Here is a 21,955-nt window from a genome sequence, read left to right as displayed (position 1 = left end):
TATGCTTTGCTAATTTGCCAAGAGATTCACATGGTTATGCTATGTTATCACAAGTCATGACAAGCAGCCAGAAAACTAATAATAATAGCTAATAATAAGCTAAACATATAACAGTGTATATTCTGCTCACAATAGATGTTATGATTTCATGAAAATTTGATGAGAGAGGGGTCGTCTTTAACATTTTAATAATATTTTTTAATGATAACAGTATAACATTTTTTTTTACAATGATATACAAATAAAAATAAAATATAGTTTTGCTTTTTGGATGGAAGTATATTTATTAGTATCAGTTAAGAGCTCTGGCTCCTGGACCAAACCATATCATGATATAAAGAGGGGGGAGACAGGGGTCAGAGGCTAACTAGATTTTTGACAATGAAGCAAAACTAATGTAAAGAACAAATATGATTATTCATGGCTTGTGAAGCACACATTCTTTTATTGCACAAAAAAACGCACTAACTGTTGTGTTATTTTCTAGGGCTCCTGTCAGTTGTGGGCACTTAAAGTCGTCATCACTTTTCTCCCCCTTACAGCACCCTCCATAAAACTAACCTCATGAAGCAGCTTCACAAATGACACTTAATTTTATGCAACTGTTGGCGAGACGTATGAAGACAATGATGCATCCCAATACTTTAACCATATACTGTGTCTTTCATGGCAACAGATCAATAATTTCCATTAAAAAAATTAACAAACAGTCTACTATTTTCAAGGGTACCTGTCAGCTGTGGGTCCTTAGAGTCGTCATCACTTTTCTCCCCTATTCAGAGCCCCAACATGGCTCACACCTGTATTAGGGTGGAGAGCTCCCAGGTTGTAGAGGAACTAGTGGAGGAGACTAAATATCTCAGGGTCTTGGTCATGAATGGAAGACGGATGGAGCGGAGGACTGACATGGTCATGAATAGTGACTGAAAAATCAAGATGCCCTGGTTAGGTGTTTGTTTTTGGTGCAACTTGGTGGAGTAACCAGGCTCTGCTTAGGCTGCTGCCCCCAGGACTTGGACCTGGATAAGTGAAGGAAGATGGTTGGATGGATGGACTTGAGTGTACAGATCCTCTGAGCATACAATCATCTTTGTCATTCTGTTTATCGACTTGGATGCTTTGACCTGTGCGTACACTGTGTCCTGCTGCTGTGCGTTGACCTGCACTGTGACACAGGGCAGTTCAGGAGTCCTCTGATGGAAGCTCACGTCTTCATAATGGACGCTGTCTTCAGTTCTTGTGGCTGCCTCTGTTTGGATCTGTGAACAGTGAACCCAGTGAGAAATGTTTTGAGCTGGATCCTCCTGTTCAGCGATAAGACACAAATATCAATGTTTATAAAAGGCCTTTGGACCTCCAGGGTTCACTCTGTTACCTACAGTGGTGGAAAAAGGTTTTGGACACCCCACGCATTTGTGACATACTGCATTAAGAATCACTCAAGTCACTGAACTCTTATTGTATTGTATTGTTCCATTCTGAAACCCACATGCTCCCTTCTGCACATGCTCTGTTCCACTGAGGTCAAAACCGAATGTTTCAACAAGATAATAAAACACATCCAAGACAAGACCTGTTAAGATATTTAGTTTTGTTATTTTTTTCTTGTTAACTATAAAAAATCATTTGCATTTGTCTGTCTGATGCAGCCACACCTTTTGAAACATAAAAAAACTTTTTCTGCAAATATTTCCTAATGACATTTGAGATCGTGTAAAACGTTGAGGGTGTCCAAAATGTCTTTTCCTCTGTTGTATGTAAATCGTTCATAAAACACCACATTTTTTCTTTTCTTTTTTTTTTTCTTTTTTAACAATGATGATCAACTGGTAGAAGGAATAAGGCATGAAGAAAGTATGAAGTATGAAAACATGAAATCAAATAAAATTCTTTTCAGGGAGTTAAAATGAGGAGGGAAGATTACCAGTACAGGGGCTGAGAATGAGAATACAGGTATTGTACAAGAAGAGACTGGAGTCTGTGGGAGCTGTGGTAGAGGGTTGCACAAGGGTTAAGCTCAGTGTCATAATGGACGATGCTAACCACCCCCTTCTCAACTGCCTGGTCGGAGAAGCAGCTGCAGAGAGCAACCCATCTAATTGCATTGCTGTCTAAATTTATTTACAATTACAGAAAAAAATGATTAAATGATTTGTGTTGTTGCTGTGATGCAGATGCTAAATTAAGTGGAGATTGTTAAATTGAACATCAACAATGACTATGATGCAAATTAGTGACTTTAGGCACAATTGTCATAACTGTTATTAAACAAATTTTCCAATCTCAGGTATGAAGATTATTTTATTGATTCTGCTATTGATCAGTTATTCCAGTCAACAAGAAATATCCAAAAATCAGCAGAATGTTATGGGAATGAATAAAGTGTCTTCCATTCTATTATCTTTAAATTATTCACTGTATTTTATTTTAAAATTATTTAACCAAGTCTGACACTTTGAGATCAAAATCTCATTTGCAAGATGACCTGGCCAAGAGGTCAGCAGCACATGTCATAATAACAAATACAAGTAATAAGACAGATTTCAGACAATAAATTAAAATAAGCAGTAGTTTATGGGAACACTTTAATTTTTAAAGTGCAGTTGTTGGTGGTGTATCTATCCTCTATTTATATGAAATGTGCTGTAACTTATCAGGTTGAATTTAAAGTAAGTTCTGAAGAAATCTACCAACCTGTTTAGTTACATAGGTAAATAGACATGATAAACAGTGCAGGACAGATGCAATTTCTTTTACCTGACTGTGGTGGTGTGGATTTGGATGACTGAACCTAAAACAGAAATAAAGAAAAAACAAAACACTATCAGAGTTATACAGTATTTAAGGTTTAAGATTAAGTGAAACATCAGACTAAAAAGTTGTTATGATGGTACTAGTTGTCTTAATATGTGAAACTTACCAAACACAGACAAAAAGACAGATGAGTGCAATTCCAAAGACCACACCTAGAGCTGAACCCCACTTTATGAAGTGCCACATATCATCTGTTAAAAACAAACACAGAATTGAATCCTGTTACAGGGGCCTTGACTCCACCTCCATCTATGAGTGTTACTGTAGTCAGATACTCTACAAAGAATAAATCTTGTGTTGAGGAAACCCTCCTAGGTTGTAACTACAGACGTCTACCCCCATCAGAAGCACCTGTTAATGGCAGCTTCCCTCCTCTACATCCTGGTACTGGGTCATTTGCAAGGTTAAAGTTTAAAGCGTAGGAAAAGTATAAGCCTTATGTATTTAGTTTTTTATGTTTAACCCATAAAGGACCAGTGCTACTTTTGTGTCAGAACCCAAATAAATTTTTCCCTCTATTTAACCTTTTTTTTTTTTAAAGTAATTTATCGTCATTTATTATAATATTATTCTCTGTATTTTGTTGTTTTTTTTTTCAATGAAAGTCAGGTATTATTCCCATATTTAATTCACTGATCATGTAAATGTTCATTAAAGATCAGGTTAAGGTTGATTATCATAAAATCAGAAACAGAGAAAATGAAGAAAATGTGACTTTTTCAACAAAACATGTCATTAATTGAACATAAACCAAGTGTTTCTTTCCACTCTACTTATTGATGCTAAATTTTTCCCTCTATTTAACCTTTTATTTCATTAAGTTATTTATCACCATTTATTATAATATTGTTCTCTGTATTTTTTTTAATCTTTTATTTTTTTCAGTGAAAGTCAGGTATTTTCCAATATTTAATTTACTGATCATGTAGATGTTCATAAAAGCTCAGACTAAAGTTGATGGTTATTATGTCAAAAACAAAGAAAATTGAAGAAAAAGTGACTTTTTCAGTAAAATATATCATTAACTGAACATAAAACAAGTGTCTCCATCCAGTGTCATGGTTTTACTGGTGAATCAATGTTGTAGAAGATGACAGTGTTTCCACAGTAACTATGGAGCCTCTGAACATTCAAATGGATCATATCTGATGACCATGAGAAGACAACAAACTGCATTTTATGCCGATTATTTACATGTATTGCATGTATTGATAGGAATAGTGGATCAACAGGTATTAAACAGCTCAGATCTGTAGATGGTATTAGTCACTGGTGGCTGTTTGGGTCTTAATGGGTTAAATTTAGAAAAAAAAATTGTGTAAATTTCAAAAGTTGGATTCTGGCTAAAATTCTATTTGTAATTACAGTTATATTTAAACCATAGTAAAATCCAACATCTGTCTTATTTTGTAAATATTTGTTGAAGGGAGATAAAGATTGAGGTAATATGAGGAGAGAAGTATTCCCACTCATCCTAACTAGTTTAGGTGAGGTTACCTGAGTCCATGGCCTCTGAAACCACTGAAAACACTGCAGTCATCAGAAGTCCTTAGTGATGAGCTGTAGTCCTTCCAAATTTTATTCCCAGTAATTTTTGCTCTGTGTTCAAGGTCCCTTTCTGGATAATGTCAACCCAGTGTTTCTGTAAGACCTAAAACCTACGGTCCAACAGCACTGACAATGATTAGAATGACTTTATACCCTGAACCTCCTCTTTCCTCCCATCTGATACTGGTCTATGTGACTTCACACATCTTAGTTTTTACACTTATTTAGAATCATTACATCAAACAGTCTTCTTGGAATGATAACACACACTGAAACCCATACTTCCTTATTTGGCCAGCACATATGTGGGTGTAAGACATTTCCTGCAGTCACACAGATGCACACACCCACTGACACATACAGTACTGCACTGAACTTTTCAAATGTGTGACTTTGATCAGTACATGATTAGTACAGAATTACTATTAACTTAAGACTGTTGATTATTATTCTGCTTCGTGCATCCAGTTGGCATACAGTATATTAAACTATATGTTGTATTTCTACCTTAACATGTTAAAAAATTACCCTAAAATGTCATTAGAGTATTTAAGGTAAAGAGTTTTTAAGTGTATGTATTGGATTATAGAGCTATGCACTGAATATATTTTCCCAGACAGACAATCTGATTTATGTGACCACTAGAGGGAGTAGTGTGTCACTTTTCTGCTGTCCAATGGAGAGGAAAACTGATGTCACAAGTCCCAGAAAGTGACCAGATGTGACGAGAACCAATAAGAAACAACTTTCAGAGTCAAAGAAAGTGACAAAGTGATAAAAGTTAGAAGCTCTGTTGTTGTTTTCACCTTTGGACACATCTCTAAATGACAAGAATAGAGTTTGATGCTGAAATCACAGCGTTTCTTCTACACAGGTGAGTTTGATTATGAGGCTAATGAAGGTTTAAAGGTACTATGGGATGTTTTTATGTTTGCTAAGTTGATGTTTGATGATCCTCGGTTCAGACTCAGCTGTGACAGTTCTGACCTTATTTGGATGATTCCAAACAGATCTTTAGTGCAGCTATTGACAACACAAAGTGTACAGAAAATAGAGGTGATCTGAGGTTTTACTGTGGCTGTTTTCTGTCTAAAAACTAAGCCAACTGAGTGATGATGTAAACTGTCAGCTATTATTTTTACTGTTAAAATTCATATGAGTTTTAGTTTGAAGAATAAAACTTGATGATACCACAATACAGATGTGTGTAAACAATGAGCTTTTTACTTTATTCAGTGAGTGATACACTGTGTTGAGTCGTTAGTGGTTTTGGTGGTCCTAAGTGTGTTGTGGTGCAAGACTTCTCCCAGATGGTGAGAGTTTGGATAATAAATACTACATAGGACACCTTTAATATTTCAATATTCACATGAATCACTGGTGATGTTTGTTTAAGTCTAGCAGTTTGTGATCTTAAGTGCAGACTTTTCATCCTTCCTGTTGATAAGGGAGTCAGTTTTTGTTGCACCTTGAGACAGTCAGGGTACTAATACTGTTAATGCTGTTATTATCAGAATCAGAATCAGCTTTATTGGCCAAGGAATTTGGCTTCGGTTTTTACAATGCTCACGACATACAGTTCCAACATGAACCCAGACAACATGTGGTCCTAGACACAATATAGACAAACAGTCCACTATAGGGATAGAGACAACAATGGGTTGAGATGTACAGTGGATTTACAATGTAATATGTACAGAGTGCAATTGGAGTTTTTTATACAGTGAGTGGATGTGTGGGTCCAGTCTATTAAAAACATATGCTTATGTTTATATTATTTACAGTGGGTTTTACATTGTAATATGTACAGAAAGTGCAAATTGAAATTTATACAGTGAGTGGATATGTACAGGAATACAGTCTGTAAAAATATGTTTCTGTATATGTATAAATTATTGTAGTGCAAATACAGTTTTTTTACGTAGTGCAAATTAGACAGTTTTATAACGAGTGGAAAAATATAAGTTTATGAGTTGGGGGATTGGAGTCAGGGGGGTATTGACACTGGATGGGTCATGAAGTGTTCATCAGAGTGACGGCCTAGGGGGACAACTGTTCTTGTGTCTGGCTGTTTTGGCGTACAGTGTTCTGTATTGTCTGCTGGAGGGAAGAAGTTCAAACAGGTTGTGGCCGGGGTGTGAGGGGTCTGCAGCGATGCCCATTTCCTGAGTCTGGATAATAAGTAATGATCTTCTCATTAGAGAGAGATGCCTGTTGATGTGTTCATATGTTAGACTTGAAATGTGAATGTAACGTAAGGGTTCGTTGGTGGTTAAAAGTTCATTCTTGATAAAATGAGACTGCAGGATGGAGACGGATTTCTTCACACAACAGCGCTTTACTTTTCATGTGCCGTGACAACTACAACACTTCCTGAAACAACTCACATGACCGAACCAGCGAATCAGGAACTAACAGTACCTAGACTGGTACATGTAAATGATTTAGAAAAGGCACATTCAACACATTATTTTAGCTGCTTATATACAACAAATGAAAATAATTAAATGTGTATATGTGTAAATAATAATTCTGCAACATAAATGTAAATAGTTATTTGTGTAAACACTGTCATTATAGTTTTTTTTAACAAATACCTGAGTTAACTTATTCCCTGTAATTTACTGCATTGTTAAACCTTACATTCCTTCAACATAAATTACTTTAACTTCTGAGCCTTACATGAATATTACAAAGCCTATAGACCAAGTGATGACGTTTTAAAGTCTTCAGATTCTCAGTACTTTCTTACCACTTTTCACAGCTTTGCTTGTTGCTTTCTGTGAACATTTCCTGTTGTCTGACCTGTAGTTAGACTATAACCTTTACTATTACACATATGAGCATGTAATGTTCAGCAGCATCATGCTCATTCCTGCAGGGTGGGGACTTTTAAGAGTAGATTTTTACTTTGTAGTATTACTGTTATTTATTATGGTATTTAGTGCTGCTGTGTTGTAGGTCTGTTGTAGGTCTCAAGAAGTAACACACACATTTTTTCTTTGCTATTCATTTCTTCATGCACGTAGCCAGCTCATCATGTATCACCTAGTATGGCTGCAAGATTGCACAATTTCACAGCCTGTTTGTAGTTTTGTGGTTGTTTGTTGCCTCCGCCAGGAGGTATTGTGATCGCTTTGCTTTGTTTGCGTGCATGCGTGTTTGTTTGTTAGCAAGATAACTCAAAAAGTTATGGACGGATTTTCATGAAATTTTCAGGAAATGTTGATACTGGCACAAGGAAGAAATGATTAAATTTTGGTGGTGATCGGGGTTGGGGGGGGCCCACGGGGGGGCCCCCACTGATCGGCCTTGGCGGAGGTCTGCGCTGTCCGAGTGCTTTTCTAGAAAAGACAGCGCAGACCTCCGCCAAGGCCGATCAGTGGGGGCCCCCCCGTGGGCCCCCCCCAACCCCGATCACCACCAAAATTTAATCATTTCTTCCTTGTGCCAGTATCAACATTTCCTGAAAATCCATCCATAACTTTTTGAGTTATCTTGCTAACAAACAAACAAACAAACACGGGGGGCGGGGGGGGGGGGGCAGATCTGTCTTGGCAGAGGTCTGCTTTTCTTGTTAGGGTTTGTGATAACATAGAGTACTGTTTAATATTGGCAAAGGAAGTTGTGAGACTTAATGGCACCACATATCATAGGTTATAATTAGCAGAAGCACTGACTTCAGTCTGCTATCTGTGGTTCAAGATGTAGATAAAATGTTCTTATGCTTAGTAAAATGACAGAAAGCCTAGATCCTGTCCTCAGTCATAGGATGTTCATTGTCAGGTTCAGGTGACATCTAAGGTCCAATCCCAGTTCTCATTTTCACCCCATCCCCTTGACCCTTGCACTTGGCACTGCCTCTTGAAACATAGTTGCAAGACGTAAGGGTTGAAATATTCCCCTATGAAATGAAATAATCCTTCGAGACTTGTTGCATCATCAGCAGTCGTTGATGGCGCTGGAAAAAATGGAGGGAGAGGGCTAAGGGGGAGGGCCATGAGTAACATGGTACTTTTACTTCATAGAGGTGTATGCACTTCTATGAATGTAACTGAAGTATTCTCTTGTTTGTATGAAAGTTACAGACCACTAAAGTGATGATGATGATGATCACATAGTTTATGTTCCTATTTGACACAAAGAAACAGCAAATTAATGTAGTAGTAAAGCAACGATGTGAAGTAACTGAGTAAAAATTTACTTTAAATATGAACACATAAATATCTAATGCCCTCATTAAAATACAGTATTTGCAATTTACACAAGTCATGCTTTAAAAGAACATCCCCTCTGCTATACTTGTGCTAGAATTTTGGCCCTGTGTATATTTATGAAGTTTCCTCATTTTATTTCAGTAGCAGCGAGAAAATATTCAACGCTGTGGGAGACTAATCACAAAAAAAAAACAGATGGTGAAACACGTACATTTGAATTACTTGGAAGGAAACACTGACTTGCAAGACAAAATGGTAGAACCTGTTTTATATTTACAATACCTATAGAAAATATTCACCCCCTTTCAGTTGTAAATATAGAATCAAACTCAATACAACTTGGCTTTTTTACACACAAAAAAGAAGAGATATTTATGACATTGTTGTTCAGCTTATTCACTATTTATTGTGAAAGGACAGTTTGTAAATGTAAACAATTTCATGATGTAATTTTACCTTTTTCTCACTAAAACAACGAGAAAAATTTGGAGTTGACTCTAGTCACAGGTCATTATATCATTACTTCACTGATCTGGCCTACCTCAGATCAAACTGGCCTGTGTGTGGCCCATGAACTAAAATGAGTTTGACAAATGATTCAGTTTGCAAGAGGGAGATTATTTATTTTCCAGTAAGACAGTGACTCAAAGTATACAACATGTGGTCCACAGAAATGGTTCAGTGATAAAAAGGTGAATGTTCTAGAGTGGTTGAATTAAAGTCCAGGCCTCAGTCCAGTATGGGCTGGACATGAGAACTGGTGTTCATGGTCGATTCCTGGCAACCTTCATTTACAGTCTCACAATAAAAGAAGAGGAAAAAAAATCAAGGTGTTTAAAAGAGAATAGATATCTTTGAAAGCTGAAAAAATGTGTGATGTTAATTTCTATGTGTCTATATACACACCAAGACATAAAATTAATACAAATACATAAGCATATGTGATTTTCAGCACATTGTCCTAATACAAGCTTTTGATACTTAATTATGTAAATATAGATACATTAAATTTTTTTAAAAGCAGTTTTTGCATCTACAGTATGTGAAACAGATTTTAAATATCACACAACACCATCAGTGTGAGTGAACAAAAAACAACTATGATGAAAAAACCATGGAAAAAACGAGAGAAAAAAAAGCTCAGACATGTGTCTTTCACTGAATATAGAACAACACAAGTAAATTATCTGTTTTAACATTTAACAGACAGAAGAAAAGCTGGTGTATATATAAAATATAAAGACACTGCCAATATATGTTTGAAAGTAGGGCTGCAACTAACAACTATTTTCATTACAATTTAATCTGCTGATTATTTCAGTAATAAATGGATTGGTTATTTACTGGGGCACCGTGAGGGGGAGAAAAGTGATGCTGATTGTAAGGACAAATGAATCACAGGGGCCATAGAAAATAGAACATGAGTCTTTTTTTTTTTTTTTTTTTTTTTTTTTTTTACAAAGACTATTTGTCTGTCACCATAAAAGAATGTTTGCCTCACAAAGCATAATAAACAAATTAGTTTTTTGCATTGTTTTTTGTTGTGTTTTTGGCAAAAAAAGAATAAAATCCAGTCAGTAACTACCTCCTGCCCCCCCCCCTCTTTATTTCACAATATGATTTGGTCTAGGTGCCAGAGCTCTAAGCGGATACTTGTAAATATGCTTCCACCCAAAAAGTAAAACTGTATTTTATTTCTATTTGTATATCGATGTAACAAAAAAAAAAAATCTAATTGTTTTCATAAAAAATATTTTTAAAATGAAAAAAATGGCACCTTTTTCATTTATCTTAAACAAAATTATGACATCTATTGTGAACAGGGTTTGCATCATTTGCAGCATTAAAGTGGAGGAGCCCAAAGAGATATTTTTTTTAGGGGGCCCCAAATATTTCTGGCAGCACCCCTGGTTATTTGGTCTATAAAATGTAAAATAAATAAATAAATAAATAAAGATGGCAAATGTTGATTACTTTTTCGCAGAGTCTCAAACGTCCTGCTTTGTTCTGAACTAAAAGATGTTTGGTCACAGAGGCGTGAAGAAACTAGATCATATTCCAATTTAAGAAGCTGGACTCAGGTAATTTGGCTTCTTTTCTTGAAAAATACTATTATTAATCAACGAAAACTTTGTGATTAATTTAACACTTGACAACTAATCTATAAGTTGAATGATCTGTGTAGACGGTGCCATTTAACTGGAGTACATTTTTATCTTTTCTGGACTTGAGTATACAGATCCTCTGAGCCTCTGGTCGTCTGTGTTGTGCTGTTTGTCGACTCGGACACTTTGACCTGTGCATATACTGTGTCCTGCTGCCCTGCATTGACCTGAACAGTGACAGAGGATGCTTCAGGACTCTGCTGACGGAAGGTCACGTCTTCATAGTGGATGTCGTCTTCACTTTGTCTTGCTGCTTCTTGAGGAACGAGTTCTTCACCTGTTTGGATCTGTGAACAATGAACCCAGAGAGAAATATTATGAGCTGGATCCTCTTGTTCAGTTATAAGACTGTCACTAATTATTCAACATCTGTCTGTTCTTGTACACAAGTAAGTAATAAAGCACCACATTTATGTATTTATTTAATCAGGAGAGTTTCATTGAGATACAAAATCTCTTCTTTCATGGAGTCAGTGTCATTTTATAAAGACGTGCAGATGTGAATCATGTTAAAAGATAAAAACACAATAAACACAATCAGGATGAAACACACAACTCATATATAAGTTAAAAACAATTAAAAATAAATCTATGATAATCATTCAGTAAATGAAAGACATGGATGAAAAACATGAAAAAATTCTAAATATTCAACGACAACTTTTACCAATGAATTTTACATGATTACAAGAAAGAGAAAAAAAGAGGAAGACAACCATTATATAGACTGAGAATGTAAGTATGAGGTAACATCCTCAAACTCCCCTCCATTTCACATATTTTGAGGAACTGACTGAGTTATTTTAGTTAGAACCAAAGAAGGTAAAGCTTGAACACACTGTGGACCAACACAAACATCAATTTCAGTTTTTTGGGGTTTTTTTTCCTTTTAAATTAATAAAAATGAGCTTAGTTGAAGTTCAGCTACAGTAGTGATTGAGAAACTTCATAGTTTATATTTATGGTGGTAACTTAAAGGAAGTTTGTCACAGTAATTTAATTTATTACATGTAACAACCACAGCACAAAAATTATTAAACCGTCAAAAGTCATCAAAAACAATGGTTATCCAATCAAGTACTAACTCCTGTGTGTATCATGTGACTAAAACAGACAGAAAAGAAAACATGGAATGCCTTAAAGCACTGTTTTTGTCAGTACAATGACATAAGTATTGATGTAAGAACTGAAGTGATTTTGGTTATTATCAAGATAACGTGGAAAATGGATAGATATCAGCTCTGAAATTAAACTCTGATGAGCTATTGTTGTTATTATCATTATATTTGTCCAAACATACGTACCTTGAGTTGAATCAGACATTAAAATGAACAAGAAACTGAAGAAAACAAGGGTGGACTAAGAATTTTTTTCCGTGACTGCAATAGACAATGTGCAATATATCTATCACTGTCACTGCTGTTGCTTCCTCATTCATACCACCTCAACATTCATTTATTTGGTGAAATATCAATATAATCGTTCCCACATGACAGACAGATAGATAGATAGATAGATAGATAGACAGACAGACAGACAGACAGACAGACAGACAGATAGATAGAGAGAGAGAGAGAGAGAGAGAGAGAGAGAGATATCTCCATCTGTGAATATTAATCACCATGTGCACTATAATTATCCTGTATATATCCAACCATCCTCTGCAATTCATTCTTACATTTTTTATATTCTCAGTTCTATCCTTCTATCTTCAGCTTGTACATAAAGCCAGCTGCACTGTCTTGTAGGACTTCATCTTGTACATATTTTGGCACCTTATATTTTATATATATAAAAACACCTGTTTGCACTGTTTACACTGAAAAAGGAGAAGCTCTCCAATTTTGTTGTACATTCCGTATATTGACAATAAAGGGCAATCTATTCGATTCAATTCTATTCGATTCGATTCGATTCAGTTCTCATCACCAAAATTTAATCATTTGTTCCTTGTGCCAGTATCAACATTTCCTCAAATTTTCATCCAAATCCATCCGTAACTTTCTGAGTTATCTTGCACACAGACAGACAGACCAATGCAGGCAAAAACATAACCCCCTTGGCGGAGGTGATAAGCCGTGCAGGGCAGGTAAATGTACTTGTTTCTTACCTGACTCTGGCCTGGATTTCGATGTTTGAAACTAAAACAAAAAAGGGGGGTTACTGTCAGAACTATACAGTATTTGTTATTAATGTATTAGTTGGCTTTATTTGTTAAACTTACCAAAGACAGACAAAAAGGCAGATGAGTATGAATACAAAGACCACACCTAGAGCTGAACCCCACTTGACAAAGGTACACATGTCATCTGTTAGAACAAGACACATGTAATACTGTGGTTAGAATCTGTTCACATTAATGCTATAATATATTTTCCAACTATATTCTACTGTTATAATAAAATAAGGTTTAATATTTACCTTCAATATTCACATGAATCACTGATGAATTTTGTTTCCTGTGATCATTTGTTGCTTCACAATAATAATCTCCTTCAGTGTCATTGGTCAAACTGAAGCTGTAAACTTCTCCTTCAGACACATTGATGGCTCCATGTGTGCTGGTCTTGAACCAGGTGAAGTTGCTGACAGGAGGTTTGGCTCTGCTGGAGCAGGTCAGTTTCACCCACATACCTGAACACAGTGAACCTGAGGGACTGATGGACGCTGAGGTGTCTTTAGGAGCATCTGAAGGACAGACAGAACTGAAGTTTAACACCGAAAACCAGATGATAATCCATGAATTAAACTGTGTTTGTCTTACATGAAACACTGAGGGTGATGTTTGTTTCTGCTGTTTTGATTCCTCCTTTGTCCACAGGATATGCTGCAGAACAGCTGATGTTGTATCCATCATGTTGGTCTGACACAGTGATGATCTGTTGGATTTTAGTTGTAAGTGTTCGGTCTGGGTTTTCTTCCATGTTGTTTGCAGCGTCTGGTTGTAGATTCCAGGTGAGTTTAGGAGGGGAGTGTGGACAGGGAGTGAGAGCTGAGCAGGTTATAGTGACAGACTCCTTCTCCTTCAGCTGCTGATGGGAGACTTTAATACTGGGACTGGGAGGAGAATCTGTGGATTTAAAACAAACACAGACATGAAGTTAAACACATAATAAACACTAGATATAGACAATGAAGACAAAGTAAGTCAGCACTGTTTTTCAAAGGACAGGTTTATAAGTATTTTAGTCAAATTAGGGTTCATATTGTTTGTTGGTGATAACTGGTAAGATAAACACAAAACTTACCTTTAACACTGATTTGAGTTTGGTTACAAACAGCAGTTGCTTTGAATGGCCACTTCACAATTCTGAAGAAATATTTGTTTGTATAATCTGTGATTAAACTGGAAAACAGAGTGGTGCAGTTTTTCTGAGTCAGGTCTCCAGTTACATTCATTGGATATTTATTATTAGTCCCACTGCTGTTAAAAATCACATTTTCTGGTTCATTTAAAAATTGTGTGATTTCTTTAATCCACACTGCATAGATGGGTTTTGTGCTGTCAAATACTTGTCCTTCTTTATCCACGACACTAAAGCTACATGGGATGTGTAAACAGGATCCACTCAGTGCCTCCATCTCTGTCGGTGCAGTGATGAAAAGAGCTGCTTTATTCAAATCACAATCAGCCAAAGCACCTGGAAAAGTAGATTTACAGTTAATAGAAAATCATGAACAAAATCAGCATAAAAAAATGTTATCAACACAAAAAAATAAACTATATCTGAATGTTACTATTTTCTTCTGACCTGTCAACAATTACCATTAACATCAACAATAGAGCATTTCCCTCTCGTTTATCATATTCTAATAGAATATGTTTAATATTATCATGTTTGACTGTGAACGCATCACCTGATAGAAAGAAGACACTGAGAAAAACTTTCACACACAGCGATGCCATGAAAGTCATCTCTTACATCTGGAATAAAAACAAATATCACAACATTTCTTTAATGTCAGAAGATGTCAAGCCTGTCTCCAGACGATAGTCTGGGTTTGTCTGTCTTTTATGTTGTCTGTCATTTCCTGTTTTATTTTGTTAAGTTTCCCTCGTGTGTCATGTCTGGTGTCTTTGCTTCCTGTCCCTGATTGTGTCCACCTGTGTGATTACCTGACTCCACCCTAATTTGTTCCACCTGTGTCTCATTGTCTTCCCTCCCTTTTGTGTATTTAAGCCCTGTGTTTTCCCCTGTTCATTTCCAGTTCGTATTTTCTCTTGAGATACTTACCAGCGTTTTTGATCCTGTCTGTCTGCCTTCCTGTGTTTGACCCGGTTTGCCATCTCTGTTTTTTTGCCTTATCCCTGTCGGTTTTGTCTGCCTCATTCTGACCTCCTGGTTTTTGACCTCCTCGCCTGACTTTAAACGGTACGTGAGCTAGCCTGGTCCCTACGTCCTGTTGCCTGTTTGACTGTCTTCTCGTGTATGACCTGGTTCCGCCACTGACCTCCCTCTGCTTCTCCCCAGTCGGGAAACCGACGTGTACTACCGAACCGGACGGTGGGTTTTCGTCTCCGGTCCGGGGCCCTCACCCTGAGAAGATCACCATTATCTTCAAGATTTTGTACTGTATCATTTTTACTAAACTGTCAGTGAGCTTGGTGTTTAATAAACACTGTACTTTTCAGTCTGTCTCTGGGTCGTGCATCCGGGTTCAGTTTTCGTACCCTGAGCATTACAGAAGACCTTTGGAATAGCAAATTATGGTGTTAAATCAAAACGAATGAAACTAATCATTTACTCACCAAACGAAGCAACAGATAAAGAAGAGACTCAGCAGCGTCTTGTGAGTTTCTCGTTTAATTCCGGCAGTTCGTGAATTTCAGTCCAACAGCCAAACTGAATGACTTCTATCAATCCACTGTCGTATACGTATGTGTGTGTATAAGACTTAAAGACACATGTTCACACATGTTTCTTCCTTCCTGTTTACACCCTGTTTATAAGGAAGTCACATCTTCAGACCATCACGATACAAATACAGTCTACTCTCGTTATACCGCCAACTTCCGTTCACGGCCAAATTGGCGGTATAGCGAAAATGGCGTTACAACGGGTTGCGTCCATAATGTGCATGTCTTTACTATATGATGTCTATGCTGCCTCCGTTAACCCGTTCTAATTGCGTTTCTAAATAAATCTTGATTCTGTTATGTTGTAAGGAATCATTTAAAGTGGGGAAACATTTTAAGCATTATTATACCGTGTCGGGAAATGACACCCCATCATCTTGAGGCTTTGGCTTAATCCCACGTCCTCTTCCCGACATCCTGACCTACTGAGTGTTCTGCGATAAATGAACGGTGGCCGTTCCGTAGACCTACTCGTAGCTTGTCGCGATCAGCGTCTGGCGCGTTTGTTTCAGTGCATTGTTAAAATTTATGTGTACTCGATGGCAATCACGCTGGCGGTATAACGGTCGGGAAATCAATGGTATAAGTGTTGTTTGTGCATGGAACTGGGCTGGCGGATGGCGATAGGCGGAAATGGCGGTATAACGGCGGGCGGTTTAACGAGAGTAGACTGTACCTTTAATTTTAATGTTTATATAAATAATAGACACATCTTAATGCTATTATCTGTTATACTGTTGAAATGTGAATATTACACAGTATTCAGCGACAATAAAATATAATAAAGAAAATTCTGGACCAAATGTTAAAGTGTCAATGTCTTGTTGTCTTCAAGTTCTCAAGATTTTCTCACTGATTTTAACAGTTTAGTGTCAACACTTCTCTTTTCACAAACACTGTGGTTGAAGTTGAACACACCATATCTATGCATATTGATTTTTCCTCGTTTAATTTCTTAGAACAAAATGAACCTTCTATAATTAGAAACAACACAAACAGATGCTGAAACATGTACATTCGGTGTATTTTAAAGGAAACATGCAGGACTCTGTCGACAAAGACAAGACCTGTTATTGTTTATGTTGTGTTTTTAAAAATACAGTCTCACATGTGTTAAATGTTTTTTCACTGAATGGAAGGGAGGCAGAAAATATACAGATAATGTTTTATACTGTGGAGTGAATGAGTCTATATTAACACCAGATGAACCTTTAAGATGTTTAATCTTCCAGACATGTTCAGTTCTTGTTCTAACAACTTTCTGATTTAATAAGTGAATTTATGAGTTGAACAGTGTATTGAATGTTTCAGTCCTGCTTGTTTTTTCATCATATATCTTTAATGTATTCATACATGATACAGTGAGATTCATAAAAAAAAAATTTTCTGCTGAATACAGAGATGTTCCATCAGAAAAAGCAGGTGCCATCAGTCCAACAATTATTTTAACGTTTGGTTTTGTCTTTTATTACAAAAAAGCATATTTAAAAAAAAAAAAACAACTTCAATATGATGCAAAGCTGGAGTTCCTAATTTTAATAATTCAGACAGAAAAAGAAAAAAAAAAAGGAATGAAATCAGTCTTAACATACTACGGCTGTTAATGAAACTATATGCATTCATGTTAAAGCTCTTGAAAGCAGTAAGAAATCAAACTCTATGTGGTTGGTTATTATTACCTCTGCCAAGGAGGTTATGTTTTTGCCAGGGTTTGTTTGTCTGTTTGTTTGTTTGTTTGTTTGTCTGTCCGTTAGTGTGCAACATAACTCAAAAAGTTATGGACAGATTTGGATGAAATTTTCAGGGTTTGTTGGAAGTGGGATAAGGAAGAAATGATTAAATTTTGGTGGTGATCGGGGGTGGGGGGGCCCACGGGGGGGGGCCACTGATCAGCCTTGGCGGAGGTCTGCGCTCTCCGAGTGCTTCTAGTTATTATTGTTTTTGTTCATTATCTTATACAGTTCTGTGTAAAGAGAGGTCACATCAAATACAACCACTTTGTTTCATAGAAGCTGTTTTTAACCCTGAAATTCTTGTGTTTCCTGCTGTACATATTTCACATATATCCAGATTGGATCTCATTAGAGAGACTGAGAAATGCATATGTGTGGACATTGGAACTTTACTAAACCAACAAATCTTATGTTGGTCTGGGACTTTTGCACAGTACTGTATACATATAAAAACACTTACATATTCAAATGAAACAAATACAATGTGCTGTTTAATGAAGACGCGATGTTATTATTGGTGTGGAAATCTTTTTCCATCTCATCGTCACTCATTATTCTTGACTTTCAATCACTCTGTTGACATAAACTTCTTCCACTGTGGGCTGTGGAAAACAAACAACAAACACAGACACAGAGTGGTGTTAGTGTGTGCAGAGAATGAACCATGGAGCTCCGTCCCTCTGTTCACTGTGTGTGTCCTCTGTCCATGGACACTTCATCTACACAGAGAACAGCTTCCTCTACTGACACATGACTGAATTACATTCTGGTCTGGTGTCACTGCTGGTCACATGTTTCTGACAGATCAGTCCTTTATCACCGTTAAACATCAGTCCATGAAATAGTCTACACATAAAGTCTATTTTGATGCATTTTTGTTCCTGAAGAGTAAAGTGTAAATACTTACCTGTACCTGCACTGGTTTGTTGGAGTGTCTTGACCTGAACCAGCTGAAAATAAAAGAGATGGAGTAAATGTCTTTGTCTATGTCATATTTATTTGTTCATTGATTTTTTTTTATTTATCACTTATGATCCGTTACAAGTAGTAAAACTTGAACAATTAAAAGAAACCAACAACTCTGCATTTACAGATTAAATCATGGAAACATATTGACAGTAGATTTAGACATAAACCAGGTGTATATTTAATATTTTAATGTCATGAAATCATTTGTCTCACCATTCAAAGATGATCAGAGTACTGATGAGCAGGACTATTCCACAGATCTTCACTCTATTGTAGATGAAAAGCCAACAGTCTACATTTCCTGTAAGAAAACATATTTACTCTCACATTATCGGCAAATCCTTTATCTATATATTTATTTATATTATTGTAAATGCTCGTATCTGCTCTTTCAAGTAAAAACAATTTCAACAATTTTCTGCTGCTGAATATAATAAGGTTTAATATTTACCTTCAATATTCATATGAATCACTGGCGATGTTTGTTTCCCGAGATCATTTGTTGCTTCACAATAATAATCTCCTTCAGTGTCATTGGTCAAACTGAAGCTGTAAACGTCTCCTTCAGACACTCTGATGGGTCCATGTGTGCTGGTCTTGAACCAGGTGAAGTTGCTGACAGGAGGTTTGGCTCTGCTGGAGCAGGTCAGGTTCACCCACATACCTGCCCACAGCGAACCTGAAGGACTGATGGACGCTGAAGTGTTTTTAGGAGCATCTGAAGGACAGACAGAACTGAAGTTTAACGCTGAAAACCAGATGATAATCCATGAATTAAACTGTGTTTGTCTTACATGAAACACAGAGGGTGATGTTTGTTTCTGCTGTTTTGATTCTTCCTTCGTCCACAGGATATGCTGCAGAACAGCTGATGTTGAATCCATCATGTTGGTCTGACACAGTGATGTTCTGTTGGATTTTAGTTGTAAATGTTCGATCTGTGTTTTCTTCCATGATGTTTGCAGCGTCTTGTTGTAGATTCCAGGTGAGTTTAGGAGGGGAGTGTGGACAGGGAGTGAGAGCTGAGCAGGTTATAGTGACAGACTCCTTCTCCTTCAGCTGCTGATGGGAGACTTCAATACTGGGACTGGGAGGAAAATCTGTGGATTTAAAACAAACATAGACATGAACTTAAACACATAATAAACAGTAAATATGGACAATGAAGACAAACTAAGTCAGCATCAAAATGATCAATATGAAAACCACAGTTATATTATACACATTTTTTGTCTCTATGGTAATAAATACAGTGTAAACATCCAGATTCTTTTCTTTATGTATTTTCTGATCACAGACTGTTTCACTGTACATTTGTTATTAACATAATACGTAAGTAGGTTTTTTTTTTTGTCATGGCAAAGAACATGTTTACTGTGTTTTCATGTTTATACCTTTCAGTCACAATCATCAGAAGTGGATCAGTTTCCCTGTTATCAGTTAATGTACGAGTAAAAATTGAGTTCCCATTTATTTTTATAGTAACTGATAAGATTAAAAAATTTAATACAAAGCATTAAACTTACCTATAACATTGATTTGAATTTGGTCACAAACAGCAGTGCTTCTGAATGGCCAGTTCACAATTCTGAAGAAATACTTGTTTGTATAATCTGTGATTAACCTGGAAAACACAGTGGTGCAGTTTTTCTGAGCCAGGTCTCCAGTAACTTTCATTGGATATTTATTATTAGTCTAATTATAATTAATTATAATTAATTATAGACTGCTGTTAAAAATCGCATTATTCATTAAGTTCCCAAAATCGTATTCGTTTTTAATCCACACTGCATAGATGGGTTTTGTGCTGTCAAATACTTGTCCTTCTTTATCCACATCACTAAAGCTACACGGGATGTGTAAACAGGATCCACTCAGTGCCTCCATCTCTGTCGGTGCAGTGATGAAAAGAGCTGCTCTACAATCAGCCAAAGCACCTGGAGAAGTAGATTTACAGTTAATAGAAAATCAGGAACAAAATCAGCATAAAAAATATCAACACAAAAATACTATGTTTAAATATTACTATTTTCTCCTGACCTGTCAACAGTTACTATTAATATTAACACTAGATCATTTCCCTTTGGTTTTAAATATCATAATGTTTCATCTCTGTCGGTGCAGTCATGTAAAGGTCTGTAGGCAAACCACAATCAGCCAAAGCACCTGGAAAAGTAGATTTACAGTTAATAGAAAATCAGGAACAAAATCAGAATAAAAGATATTATCAACACAAAAATACTATGTCTAAATTTTCCTATTTTCTCCTGACCTGTCCACAGTTGCTGTTAACATCAACAACAGAACACTTCCATTTGGTTTACCATATTTTAATATTATATTTTAAATATTATAATGTTTGACTGTGAACGCGTCCCCTGATAGAAAGAAGACACTGAGAAACATTTTCACACACAGTGACGCCATGGAAGTCATTTCTAACATCTGGAATGAAATGAAACAAAACATTTACTTAATAACCACAGATTTTTGATTTGGTCCATCATGTAATTAAACAAAAATAAACATATTCTTTACTCACCAAATAAGTTGACATGTAAAGAAGAGACACAGCAACGTCTGGTGGTTTTCTAGTTTAAGTCTGTCAGTTTGTGAATTTCAGCTCAACAGACAAACTGAGAAACTTCTGTGTTGAGCAGCTGTTATCATATCAAACAGTTCAAAACTGGAAGGAGAGAACTTCCTCCTTGTTTACATCCGTTCATGAGGAAGTTATGTTTATCATTTAATATCTTGAGACCACCAGGATGCAAATGCTTTTAACTCAGTGTTTTTCAACCTTGGGGTCGGGACCCCACATGGGCTCGCCTGGAATTCAAATGGGATCACCTGAAATTTCTAGTATTTGATAGAAATTAAAAAAAAAAAAAAAAAAAAAAACTTATTAATTAAAAATATATGGTGAGTTGAAAGAGACAATCACAATACTTAAAAGACATGACAAAGTCTGAAGCTCAAACTGAAGCACTGTGGTTCTGTTTATCTGTCAAATGTTCATTGTGGTCGGTTTAAGATGCTTCAGCTCTTTCATAATTCGTAGTTTGACTTATTGTTTTTTCAGTATTAATTGTCAGCCTTGTAAATCCAAGCTGGACTAACTGTACATATCCTGACCAAGGAAAATAAAATTCTCACTTTGTGCAGTAATCTACACCTGGCTTTTCTGCCTTCGTCCATAATTGTCATGACTAATTTAATTTTTGTGTTTTCAGTTCTTTATTTAGTCCAGCTTTAAATTTCATTTGTGGTGTATAAGCGCCATCTAGTGGTTATACAGGTGTTGCATTGTAAGTTTAGTTCAACGTCACCGCCCCTAGTCAGTGGAATGTTAAGTTTCGATTTCATCTGAACGCTGTGCTGTGCGTGCGCTGAACCTCGGAGTAGATATGCCCGTAAGTTGTTTTATTTTCTGTTTGAATATTTGTACTTTTCGGTCTAACTGTTATGACTGATATTCTGTTGACACTGTTAACTAAGAGAGAAATACTTTTGAGTAGAATGCTGTACTGTATGTTTGTGTCAGAAATCAACATCAGCTACCAGTTGTGTTATGCTAGTGTGCCAGTAACGTGCACACCTGGAACGCCTTTGTGATTATGTTTTATCTTGTATTTCTTTTAGTTTTACGGA

General features: G+C 36.4%; 1 protein-coding gene and 1 long non-coding RNA gene across 2 annotated transcripts; one reads left to right on the top strand and one right to left on the bottom strand.

Annotated features, from left to right (window-relative positions):
* Window positions 1–112: 112 nt before the first annotated feature.
* LOC115410961 (myelin-associated glycoprotein-like) lies at window positions 113–20,967 on the bottom strand. Its single transcript, XM_030122816.1, is given in 9 exon segments — window positions 113–1,304; window positions 2,758–2,791; window positions 12,969–13,053; window positions 13,166–13,432; window positions 13,509–13,814; window positions 18,756–19,022; window positions 19,099–19,404; window positions 19,831–20,241; window positions 20,683–20,967. Coding segments are annotated over 9 exon segments (2,079 nt in total). The 5' UTR covers window positions 20,774–20,967; the 3' UTR covers window positions 113–992.
* On the top strand, window positions 5,076–18,990 carry LOC115410963 (uncharacterized). Its single transcript, XR_003934158.1, has 5 exons — window positions 5,076–5,236; window positions 10,564–10,660; window positions 10,812–11,133; window positions 13,283–13,339; window positions 18,930–18,990. It is a non-coding gene; the product is annotated as an uncharacterized LOC115410963 (long non-coding RNA).
* Window positions 20,968–21,955: the final 988 nt, after the last annotated feature.

This window comes from Sphaeramia orbicularis, chromosome 20, assembly GCF_902148855.1.
Source record: "Sphaeramia orbicularis chromosome 20, fSphaOr1.1, whole genome shotgun sequence".
In the NCBI taxonomy this organism is placed as follows: Eukaryota; Metazoa; Chordata; class Actinopteri; order Kurtiformes; family Apogonidae; genus Sphaeramia; species Sphaeramia orbicularis.
The sequence above is the reverse complement of the archived record's forward strand: the minus strand, read 5'-3'. Positions and strand labels throughout refer to the sequence as shown.